The sequence below is a fragment of the Hypomesus transpacificus genome, chromosome 18 (genome assembly GCF_021917145.1).
Source record: "Hypomesus transpacificus isolate Combined female chromosome 18, fHypTra1, whole genome shotgun sequence".
NCBI classification, from domain to species: Eukaryota; Metazoa; Chordata; class Actinopteri; order Osmeriformes; family Osmeridae; genus Hypomesus; species Hypomesus transpacificus.
Window position 1 is genome coordinate 4,632,163 of NC_061077.1, and position 11,249 is coordinate 4,643,411.

The 11,249-nt window shown below is 43.1% G+C and overlaps 2 protein-coding genes across 2 annotated transcripts; one reads left to right on the forward strand and one right to left on the reverse strand.

Annotated features, from left to right (window-relative positions):
* The first annotated feature begins 274 nt into the window (after nucleotides 1-274).
* On the forward strand, nucleotides 275-5,072 carry LOC124480144 (NACHT, LRR and PYD domains-containing protein 3-like). The gene is given in 11 exon segments (XM_047039219.1): nucleotides 275-925; nucleotides 1,142-1,882; nucleotides 1,885-2,752; nucleotides 2,979-3,140; nucleotides 3,219-3,392; nucleotides 3,698-3,871; nucleotides 4,058-4,231; nucleotides 4,311-4,332; nucleotides 4,334-4,485; nucleotides 4,558-4,725; nucleotides 4,848-5,072. Coding segments are annotated over 10 exon segments (2,700 nt in total). The 5' UTR covers nucleotides 275-925; nucleotides 1,142-1,146; the 3' UTR covers nucleotides 4,918-5,072.
* LOC124480143 (ceramide synthase 5-like) lies at nucleotides 5,051-10,074 on the reverse strand. Its single transcript, XM_047039217.1, has 11 exons — nucleotides 9,684-10,074; nucleotides 8,400-8,502; nucleotides 8,084-8,214; nucleotides 7,882-7,939; nucleotides 7,572-7,622; nucleotides 7,336-7,428; nucleotides 6,388-6,516; nucleotides 6,038-6,144; nucleotides 5,774-5,930; nucleotides 5,532-5,681; nucleotides 5,051-5,418 (listed from the first exon to the last, which is right to left on the reverse strand). The coding sequence occupies exons 1-10, from the start codon at nucleotides 9,854-9,856 to the stop codon at nucleotides 5,544-5,546; spliced, it is 1,140 nt and encodes a 379-aa protein (XP_046895173.1). The 5' UTR covers nucleotides 9,857-10,074; the 3' UTR covers nucleotides 5,051-5,418; nucleotides 5,532-5,543.
* Nucleotides 10,075-11,249: the final 1,175 nt, after the last annotated feature.

The following is an 11,249-nucleotide window of genomic DNA, read 5'->3' on the forward strand; positions in this document are numbered from 1 at the left end:
TGACAAAGCAGACAGAGTGAAAGAACAACATAATTGTGTGTATTTATCTTTTCTAATGACAATCAGATAAGCTATGTATCAGAGTACAATAATAATTTACACACTGCACTGTATATCTGATGCTCATGTCTGACAAAGAACCTGTATGTCTGAGCCACACCTAATTCCATTGGTTTCTCCCTGGTCTCCCTCTGGTCTATGATTGGTTGAGGCTAAATAGTTAAACGCTGCTGTTTCAATTGCTCTTCATGGAACTTTCTGGGAAACTAGCTGAGTGGGATTCCTGCACGAGTTATTAGAGGGACATAAAACACCTCCAAACATGAGCTTATCTCGCTCTAAACAAATGAAAAGCAGGTGAGAGCGATGAGTCCAGTTGATCTGCTCAGGACGACCTCTCGTATTTCAAGGGTAGGACTGGTGTGGATTTTTGTAAAACGTTTTTTAGTAAGTTCTCTTAAAATGGGTGTAATGGTATGAAGAATAGTGTGATGCAAAATGAATAAGGAAGATGAAGGAGTTAAGTCCTGACTTCCTTATCACCACCATACATACTCACCATTTCAGAGCAGGAACAACTATGGAGATCCATAAACAACTTCGTAACCAAAACTGTGATATTCAACTGTGGGTTTATGCATTCCATTTATGGATCATTGCGGCGCCCTGCTGTTCAAAGAGAGTAACTACCACAACTGCGAGCCCTGTTCTTTCACTCATGACGTAGCCTACTGTAATACGACACTCGCATGTCCACAAAGACTAATGAATACTTAATGACGTATTCGACAGTTATTGTACTGTCCTAGTACGCTTGGTGATTTGACTTTCGCAACAACGCCCGCCCTTTTATTTCCTGTAAAACACCCACATTTCTACACTTCTCCAAGCGCCAGTCACTGCAAGGAATTCTACGCAACTTTCGGTAAATAGCTTAAGTTACACTTGAGTCATGTAATCAAATCATCATTGGATTTAATTGCTGTGTTTTATTACTGCACAAGACAATTCGTTAAGTGCAAGGAGTGTTGCAAAATTCACATCTGGACTGCTGCGTAGTATGCTTCTAATATATATCCACATGTTCTAGTAGCCTACTATTTTTGGTACCAGTCTCTAATTCTTAGTTTTCTTTTCACAGGCACAATGCACAAAAAAGTATCGCTGGATCAAAGCAAAATGTCGAAGGGCATATCAACGCTTCTTGGGGGGCAGTTGACAAGTGAAGTCATCCATAACAACTTCTACATACCTCTCATGTCAGTTGACCCTGAGGAAGAGGGGCAAAATGCTTCACACTCTCTGGAACAAGTGATCTTTGCCACACTGTCTAAAAACAGAAATGAGGGCAAACCTGTCATGTTGGTTGGTCTAGCAGGAGCAGGTAAAACCACCACCTTGGACAAACTGGTGGTGGACTGGGCCAGTGGTCAACACCTCCAGCACTTCTCCTATGTCTTCCATTTCAAAGTCAGGGAGCTGGAAACCATCAGAGGAACTTTGTCCCTTGAGACGTTGCTGCTACAGCGTTACAGTCACCTCTCCCCTGAGTCCATGGGTCTGGCAATGCAGGCGCCTGAGGCTCTGCTGTTTATGTTTGATGGGTTTGAAGGGTGCCAGCACAGCTTGGAGCCCCGCACATCCCCAGCCCTCTGCTCTGACCCTCACCAGCTAGCTTCAGCCTCCTGTCTAGTAGCCAGTCTGCTTCATGGTACCCTCCTGAAAGGAGCAGCTGTTCTGTTGACCAGCAGGCCAACTGGAATGTTGAATTCACTGAATGGCCATCGTGTGGAGCTGTTGGGCTTTCAGAAGCCACAGAGGAGGGCCTATGTCCACAGCTTCTTCAGCGATCCAGGGGTTGCCAGCCGAATGTTCCAGAATATGTTATGACCTTCGGGTTTTATGATTTCTGTGCCTCCCCTAAATTTTGCTGGACAGTATGCTCTGTTTTTAATTTCCTTATGGATGCAGGAGAGAGGCTTCCAGAAACATTAACCCAGATGTTTGTTAATATTACAGTCCACCTGATTCAGGCACTCTCTGCAGATGAGGCACATAACAGAGATCTGGTGTCTGCGCTAGGTAGAATGGCATGTCATTGCTCCCTGACCCAACATGCCACCTGCACCAAAGAACAACTGACCTCTTTTGGTCTTCAGCCTTTCCTCTCATCTCAGGCATCAGTGAATGCTTTCTTGTGTGTAGACGGTGATCTGGATTCAGACGACTGTGTTTTCTCCTTCCACAGCCAGTTGTGTCTAGAGTTCTTCCTGGCTGCATCCTTCTACTTGGACAAGTCCAAATCAGAGAATGTGGAGGAGATGTTAAAGAAGCATGAGGGCCATGTGGACTTTCTACATCTCTACCTGTCAGGGCTCTCTAACCCTACACAAAGGAAGCTTCTAGAATCCAGACTAGGGGAGTTCAGCTCAGATCGGATCATCAATTTCAGGCGCTGGGTTAAAAGCATGTCTCTGAAGGTACTGGGGGGCTATTACAAAGAGAAGCACTTTGACTGCTTCCGTCTGCTCCATCAGAGTCAGGATGAAGGATTGGTTAAGGAGGTTGTTGTCCCCCCTGCTCGCATTGGCATCAGTTATGGAGGCCTGGGTGTACAGGACTGTGTGGCCCTGAACTACACGGTGACTTGCCTTGGGAAGATAGAGAATCTGAATCTGATGAACACCAAGGATCTCACAGGGGAGACACTAGAGATCCTGGTCCCAGCGATGCGCCTCGCTCACCAAATTACGTAAGTCATGAACAAACCTTGATATTTGATAAAACAAAGCTTTAACTTGTATATGTCTTATACCTGAATTGTGTGTGAATGTTGTATGTTAGCATGCTGCAACAAAGCCAGTTTGTTCAGGTCTAACCACATACAAACAGTCTCCATGCCAAATGCCGTGTACATCAGCAACCACAATACCAACCCTACCTCTAAAGTAAACAAGCCCGGGCTGTTCTATCAACAGTTTACTCCAGAGCTCCCTCAGTGCTGGAGCTCTCTCTCATCTGGCCTCAGCCATAAGCAGTGGAAAGACAGTGTATCTGAATCTGTCCCATACCAGCATGGGAGATACAGGCTTCAAAGTTCTCTGCACAGGACTCAGGGACTGTTACACACACTAAAGTGAGTTAAGGAGAAACAATAAAATGTTTTCATTCATGCGGGTATACAATCTCAATAACACAGTCCATCTCTGTTTGTGTAGTGTTGGAGCGTGCGGGCTGACCGAGGCGTGTGGTGAGGATCTGGTGTCTGTGCTGGCCGCTGGAACCTCTCAGCTGCGTGTCTTAACACTTAGTAATAATGACCTCCAGGACCACGGCCTCAGACTGCTAAGCAGAGCTCTGCTCAGCCCACACTGCCCCCTGCAGGACCTTCAGTATGTATGACACTACAACATCAGCACTGAACCTTTAACAATTCTGCAAAAAACATTGTGTAGCGGCAGCGTAATGTTCAGATAATACAAATACCTAACCAGAAGAAATGACATTCAGTACTATGGGGCAACATGATGAGGTAACTGAGTTTTATTATACTTGTACAAACCTCTCAGTCAAGAGGGGTCAATGCACTTTTTTATTTGATCCAGTGTTGAAGTTTGAGATACAATCTACCACGTAATCAACTTACAAAGCAGTTGTGTTGTATATTGTTATTACTTGACCTTTGTGTTTTTACAAGGTTATTGCGCTGTAAGTTGACTGGTGCTTCTATGGAGGCATTATCAGCAGTCCTGTGCTCAGGCCATTCAGAGTTGAGAATCCTGGATTTGACAGCAAACATCATTGGTGACAGTGGGGTGGAGCACCTGTCTAAGTCCCTTCAACACCCACAATGCAAACTGCAGGTCCTTAAGTAAGAATCATTTTCATTCATTTAGTGGGTTAGCTAATGGGCACTCTAAACCCTTTGCAGAGTACTTTGATATGTTATTCAAACAAAATCCCCTTTAATAGTTTTGGACTATGTGGAAGTCACATTGCCTACCCTTAGAAATGACTGTAGTCATTTATATTACTTTGGTTCGGTTCATCTTAACAGATGTTTTGACAATGAGTTGACTGGTGCCTGCTGTGCGGCATTAGCCAAGGCCTTTCAGTCAGGGAAGTGCTGTCTGAGAGAGCTGGATCTGTCTGGGAATGATCTGGGCCAGGAGGGGGTGCTGCTCCTGTGCAAAGCTCTTTGGAACCCCGGTCACCCACTGGAGACACTGAGGTACAGCACGACACACTCACCTTGTTACTAAAGTTTAGGTTGAACAGTTCGACCAATGACGACAGAACCTCCTTTGCAGCTTAGTGCGCTGTGAGATGACCCCCCCCGGTATTTCAGGAGCTGGGTGTTCTGCTGAGAAGTGGGAGCCCCAGGTTAAGATCACTGTCTGTAGGCCTCAACAAAGTCGGGGACCAAGGAGCCAAACACTTGTGGGACGCCCTGGCAAGCCAACACTGCCAGCTGGAGTATCTAGAGTGAGTAGCCCTACTTCTTCATTCGACCTTTACAAGAACAGTGACAACAAACCTGTGTGTATGTGTCTTCAGTGTTGAGATGATGGGGCTGACCGACGCTTGTGTGGAGGACCTGTGTGCTGCAGTTAAAGCCAGTGGCTCCCTGAAGACCTTGATCCTGAAGAACAACAATCTGACTGATGACTCAGTTCCAGCTCTGGTTACACTCATGCAGGACAGGCCCAGCATGGAGGAGCTGAAGTGAGTAAGCCTCATGGTGAAGAAGGGGCACCAAGACACACAACCATGCAGAGGCACATTACTTTAGTCTTAAGAACTGTGACCTTTTTATGACAGTTTGCTCTTGCGCTCCTTTCTTTCAGTGTGCAGTATAACGACATGAGTGAAGATGTTTTTGAGCTGATGGACAAATGTTCTCATATCAGATACTGAAGAGTCAAGAAGCAAGATTGAGCAAGACATGTGAACAGACATGGGAAATAATCAGTAGTCAATTGATATTAAAAGCAACAACATAAGTTCAAGCCAAGCATTGTGGTCAACTTGATGATAATACGCTTTTGGATTTGATTAAATAATTTTAATGAGAAAAGTATACATTGTATTTGGTTTTTGTCCTCAGGTGAGGAGGCAGCATATTCAGTAAGGCACGTACAGTAAATCTCCCACAACATATTATCCCTACTCATAAAGCTCTTACTCATCAAATAAAAAATATCGAAATACTCCTTGCAGAGGGGGAAGCAGTATTGACCTGTAAAACCGCTACAAAATATTTATCCTTCTCCATTTCCTATTCGTGCATAGGCAGCTGTAAACTTGATCCAAAGAAACACACTGGAAAATAGCGGTTGTCAAGGCAGCAGTACGATCCAGTGTCGGTTCCTTTCAGCCTCCCGACGTCCCACAGGAGGTCCTTCTAATCACTCTGTCCTGGAAGTGATAGAAGAGTTGAAATGTGTTTTCAGTGAGTCATAGGACGTCCCTATCTCTATGACAGTAGCACGCTGACAGAGGGATCCATTTCAGAGGTGGTTCACAGTTACCTTTCCCAGTGTTCAGTGCTCATGTGTCCCTGCGCCAGTGGGCACGTGTCCATTGGAAGGCTCAGTGCTCAGGCGAGTCTTGTTCCTGCTACTGGTGTCGGTCTCCTCTTCCGAACTGCTCTCAATGTCACTGCGGTCATCCTTTGACACCTTAACCAAAGAAATAAACCAGTAGCACACTTTCTTAACTGAAGACAAACAAGGAGAAAATTGAAAGACAAAACACACACAGTCAGACTAACCTTTCCCTTGAATAAAGCCTTTATGGCAATGCGAGCAATCAGGTAGAACCAGAAGACGTGTAGAACCTGCAGGACCAGTAGCAGCCCGTTCAATAACCACCAGGACTGGTAGGGTCCAATGATCTCCCAGCTCTCCACCAAAACACTATGTATGACCCTATACACAGACACACAGATACATACATTATTTCTTTTTTTCAAAACTGCTTAGTATTAGGATTTGTCAGGAAACTTGTTTTAGTATCCATATGTATCTTAACTTACCAAAAGGGATAGATGACAAGTCGTGTGATGAAGAAGATGATACTGAACAACACAAACAGGCCATCACAGAGCCTCTGGTACTTGGCATAGTTTGCCAGCTTGGCAGCCTTAAGGGACAAAGGAATAGATAAGCCTACTGAATAGTAATGGGGTATAGTTTTCTGGTGATGTCACCACCATTCTTAGTATCAAGTATGGATTCCTGTTAGACAGGTGTTAGTATGCAGTACACCTGTGCAACCATTCATTAAAGACAAAAGGGAAGTAGCATTCTCATCCTCAAAGCCGTACTTTTCAACATCCCTTGTTGTAAACGCTTGCGCTTTCCACATGTTGGCCCTAAGAATTACCTCCAGCAAGATGTCTGATGCATCGTGCACGCACATGACTAGAGTGCCTGCTCGCAGCATGTTGTTAGCATAGGAGAAGGTGATGAGTGTTATGGTGGCCAGGTGGTGGATCAACATAATCAGGAAATCCTGTCAGACGAGGAAAGTAAACACATAGTACACACACACACACACACACACATCGATTACCAATATTTATATGCTCCATGAGATCTAAGGCTTGGAATTCTGCACGTCAGTCTTCTTATATATATAGAGCCTATACTCTGTCTCTTGAGTTAAAACACCTCAGAATACCGCAGGGATAAGCCTCTTCTTGAATAATTATGTGACTGACAATCTACAGAGTACTGAGATTGTTGTCAAATCTGTCTTCAAGTAACACGTACAGGTTGCTGCATGTATTCAAATGAAATCTCCATAGTTAGGTACAGGCAGATTTACTATCTGATAATCTCTTAAATGTGCATTTACACACTGTTCTCTCTAGGGAGGAGTGACATGTTCTCTGGGAGATTCAAAGTGAACAAAAAGGGTTCTTTCTGTTCTGCTTCCCCAGTATTTGCACAGATACTCTCTGGGGCCATGCATAACCTGTTTATCTGTGATTACATGGTTGGTTACAACAATAATGGTATTCACACAGCGTAATGAAAAATAACATTCAGTGTCACTGCCAAAAACTAAACACAACTCTGAACTTGACAGACAAGCTCAGACCCACCCTGGCCAGATTCATGATGACTTTCCAGAACATCAACTCAATTACTTATATGAATTGCATTCCAACTACAACAAAGGCCAACAAGCATCGAGAGCAAACCAATGGCTGTGCACACAACACTAGAGTGCCATAGGATTAGTCTTTTTGTAGAAGGGAGCACAATGGCTGTAATCTGCTCCATATCCCCCTGCTCTTCTTAACAGACAGACAGTCACCAGACCCACCTTCCTTTTGATGTCAGTGAACTGAGAGAGCATTAGAGACCAGTAGAACGCCAGCTCAGCCATGTAGTAGTTGTACTGGCCTGGACTCAGGGTCTACGAGAGACGACAAAACAAAAATATGTAGTTCTACTGAACCGACAGCAGCTGGTTACACAGAACAACTCAGCTTCAATCTCTTGGTATGTACATCTTGAGAATTGTATTTCCTGTAGGTATTGAGTGAGTAAATGTTTCACCTGAAAGGGGTAGTTGTACCAGCATTGTCGTGTGTCCCACATCCAAGGAGACTGGAGCAAGCCATATAGTTTATAATGGCAAATGAGTTGAGAGACAGTGAATGAAATGCTATCTGCTAATCTTTCTGAGATTCTTATCAATATAATATCCTCTACAGAGCAGACATGCAAGTTAAACTACGCATTTCTATGATCTTGTATATCTGTCATGATTTTTTTTATACATAACGATTCATTCAAAATCTATTCTGTAATGTATAAAAATAATCTTTAACCCGTGAAGAACAGATTAAGTCAATTTTCAACTCACCACCCATAGATAGCGTATTGCATAGATGAAAATGCCCAGATAGAATGTAAGCCTCCACCTAAGTTTTGATTATGAAATGAACTGTGAGTAAATACAACACCTCAAGCTATGCACTTTATAATAAAAAGTTTGCTTTTAAAATGAGTAAGTCTCCTGACATATTCTTTGTAATCAGTAAAGTCGTTGGTAATCAGTAACCTACATGCTCTCACAAAACTTTGTGAGGGTAGGTGGTTTGTCCTGGTTCCGCCGGAGGCGAAACCATCTCTGGATTTTCCTTGTGTCCCAGTCCAACTGCTTTGAGAGACCCTCCACACGTCGTGAATCTGGTGACTAAGGATGAGAACTGTGACCATGAGAGACCAGGCCTGACTGAAGGCCTGATCCTCACTATTTCAGCGTCATTTACAGGCTGGTAGTCTGACACAGAGATGGTTGCATGTGTGTTTGTGTTTAATATCCACATACAGAATCAGTATGTGCATTTGGTAAGCTGCAAAGTGGGTTGTTGTGCGTACCGTTGTGGATGTAAACACCCTCTCCAAGAGAGCATTGGGCTGAGCTCGCCGACTAGCTCCTGCCTGAATCTGAAGTATGTGGGCACAAGGCTTGGCCACAAGCCTACACACATGTGGAGAAAGAAAAATGAGGTAAATATGGAAAGAAATTAACTGAGGGCCTACCACTCTAACATGTACTACATACAACATGTTATAGTTTACCCACAATAATTAGGCCTGTGTGTGTGTGTGATAGAGAGAGAAACAAGAGAGAAAGAGAGATAGGGAGAGACAGAATACTGAGGAATGTAGCACTTAGTCTAAACAGAGGGTGATGGGCTATCATGTGAGAGGATGGGAGGGGAGACACTAGTAAGTCATATACCCTTTAACCAAGAAAATGAATTTCTGACACAATATCACCTTGTTTTGCTTGACCATAGTCCAATTTCTAAAATCTTCACCAATTCTTAATCCCACATTCCAAGTTACTGGTTGTGGATTTCAAACAAATTGCTTGCATTTAAGGAGAGGCCTGGTCCTAGACATGCAAAGTGAATGGCCTGTTTGGATAAACAACACCAGAGCACACAGTCAGCATTCATTTTCCAAGTACTACAGTACCCAACTGTTGCTGTGCTTGTGTGTGAAAACACGAAATGCCATCGATACCACTTAGGATTGAAGAAAGTCTCCCGCAATATTGAAAGGGTGAGCTGTTTTACAACCAAATAGGGACATTATTTCAATTTCACTCAAAAATGTAATACCACTAGTATTAATAACATGTTTTGTCACCTACAACAGTTTAAGGTGATCTTTGTTCCTATACGAGATAAGAGTGGCACTTCATTGCATGTCATGCGTTAAGGTGCGACTGATGAATATCCCTCAAGGCCTGGTTACTTAGTGACAGGGAGACATTTAATAAAACACAGGTCTAGGTTGTAGAACGTTTTCTGCTTCCTCTAGTTACCTGTTGCTGATATTGCATCTCAATATAAAATGTGTTCAATGCCTGCTAGTTGAAGCCCTGAAACAATTTGCATATCCCATGAAGTATTTAAACTGGAATGTAAAGTGTCTGCTGTTCGTCTTCACCTCAGTCTCACGGAACAAATATATGACAACCTGGTTGACAGGTTTAACTTATAAAACTATAAAAAGCATTTGAAATGTCCTTCTGCAACTGCATTCACGAAAATTCAAATTCCCGCGAACAGTAATTTCTTTATCCGGCGACACTCGATCTGAAAACAACCATTTGTTGCCGATGATGACAAGTTTTACTTGGCTACATACCTCTCAAAGATCACCCTGACCGCAAGTACACCGATGGCCAGCGGTAAAGCAGTGAGGATGTGGCCCGGTCTGGGAAACTCTTCTCCGGGCGGTGGATGCTCGAGGTCCGCCCAAGTAACATTTGGTGGAAGCCAAAAGCTCTCACTCCATATCCAAGCTGACATAGAAGTCATTGTAAGAAGAGAAGGTAGTCTACTAAAAACAATAAATGAGTTATCTGCGTAGCTCTGCTTCACGTGGGTACTCAGTAGGCTACCCTAGCTAGAGTTGAGGAAGTAGCCTACTCGTCGCACCCCCTTTATTCAGTGCATAAACGCTAAAAGTCAGAATCATAGTCGGCTGTGTTGGCAAACTTACTCCTAAAACCGCTAAATGATGTCACTCTACTAGGAACACCCACTACCGGCAACGCCCACGATGTTTGGATAGCTCAAGGCTTGTGTAAGTTACATTTGGTTTCATGTCAGTGTTACTGTTGCATTACATTATGGGTGGTTACAAACTGAAAATGAATTTAAATGAAAAACACAAAGCTGAAAACAAAGATGAGAACTAAAAAGTTTCTGAATTAAGTAGCAGATTTGTCCAGCCCTCCCATTGAGAACTACTGTACTGTAACAATCCCAGCATATTAATATAAGTTGTAGTAAGTAAGTAAGTAAGAGATATGCATTAAATGCATTAGATATTAGAATTATAACTATTATAACTAATTAGAAAGTATCACATTGAGGCCTAAGTGAGTATACATGAGCTCCTAAATTAAATCCAATAAAATACCTAAATAAAAGGTCAAATATATCTATTTAGTTTGCTGGCCAGCCTCAGCATGATGATTTGCCTGTGGCATGATTGCATTGTATGTCATGAGGAAAGGCCCCATAAACACATAGACTGGCGCACACTCATACCCACCTACTCACACTAACACACACACACACACACACACACAGTCAGTATGGCAGCTCAGAGAATTTAATTGTTTTATGTTTATGTTGTCTGACCCATATCTCACATAATATATTTTAAAGAACCTTATGATTTGGCACCTACATTGTTTTTGGCAAAGCCTCATGCCAATTCTTTCTAGGTCACACTTCAGTAGCATCATCCTTATGATTATGGTGCAATACTGGAGATTAACCCAATGTACATTCATATATGTCCTTTAAAGGTCATTACTATGTATTTTTCTGGTGAACTCCAACCATACACATCCACTCTACTTGTTGAAGTCTATCCATATCTATTTGGATGCACAGAAGTCAACATGGAGTTAAATTAAAGGGGCCACCCTGCTCCACTTGGCATAGCAAGGACACAGGACATACAGACATAGAACATGCCCTTCCCCAACACACAATCACATAATCACATGCACTATACACACATTTGCAAGGCATCAAGCCCTATTGTTCTACACTCTGTCCTGTTTTTACATCAGTACCAACTGGCCAGGGAGCTGCTCATTTCCCTTAACAAAACCTCTCTCTGTTTCAGTGTGCAGCTGCAGCTTCCAAGATGCCCTACACGGATGCATGACCTAGAGTGGAGAGGCTGGAAACC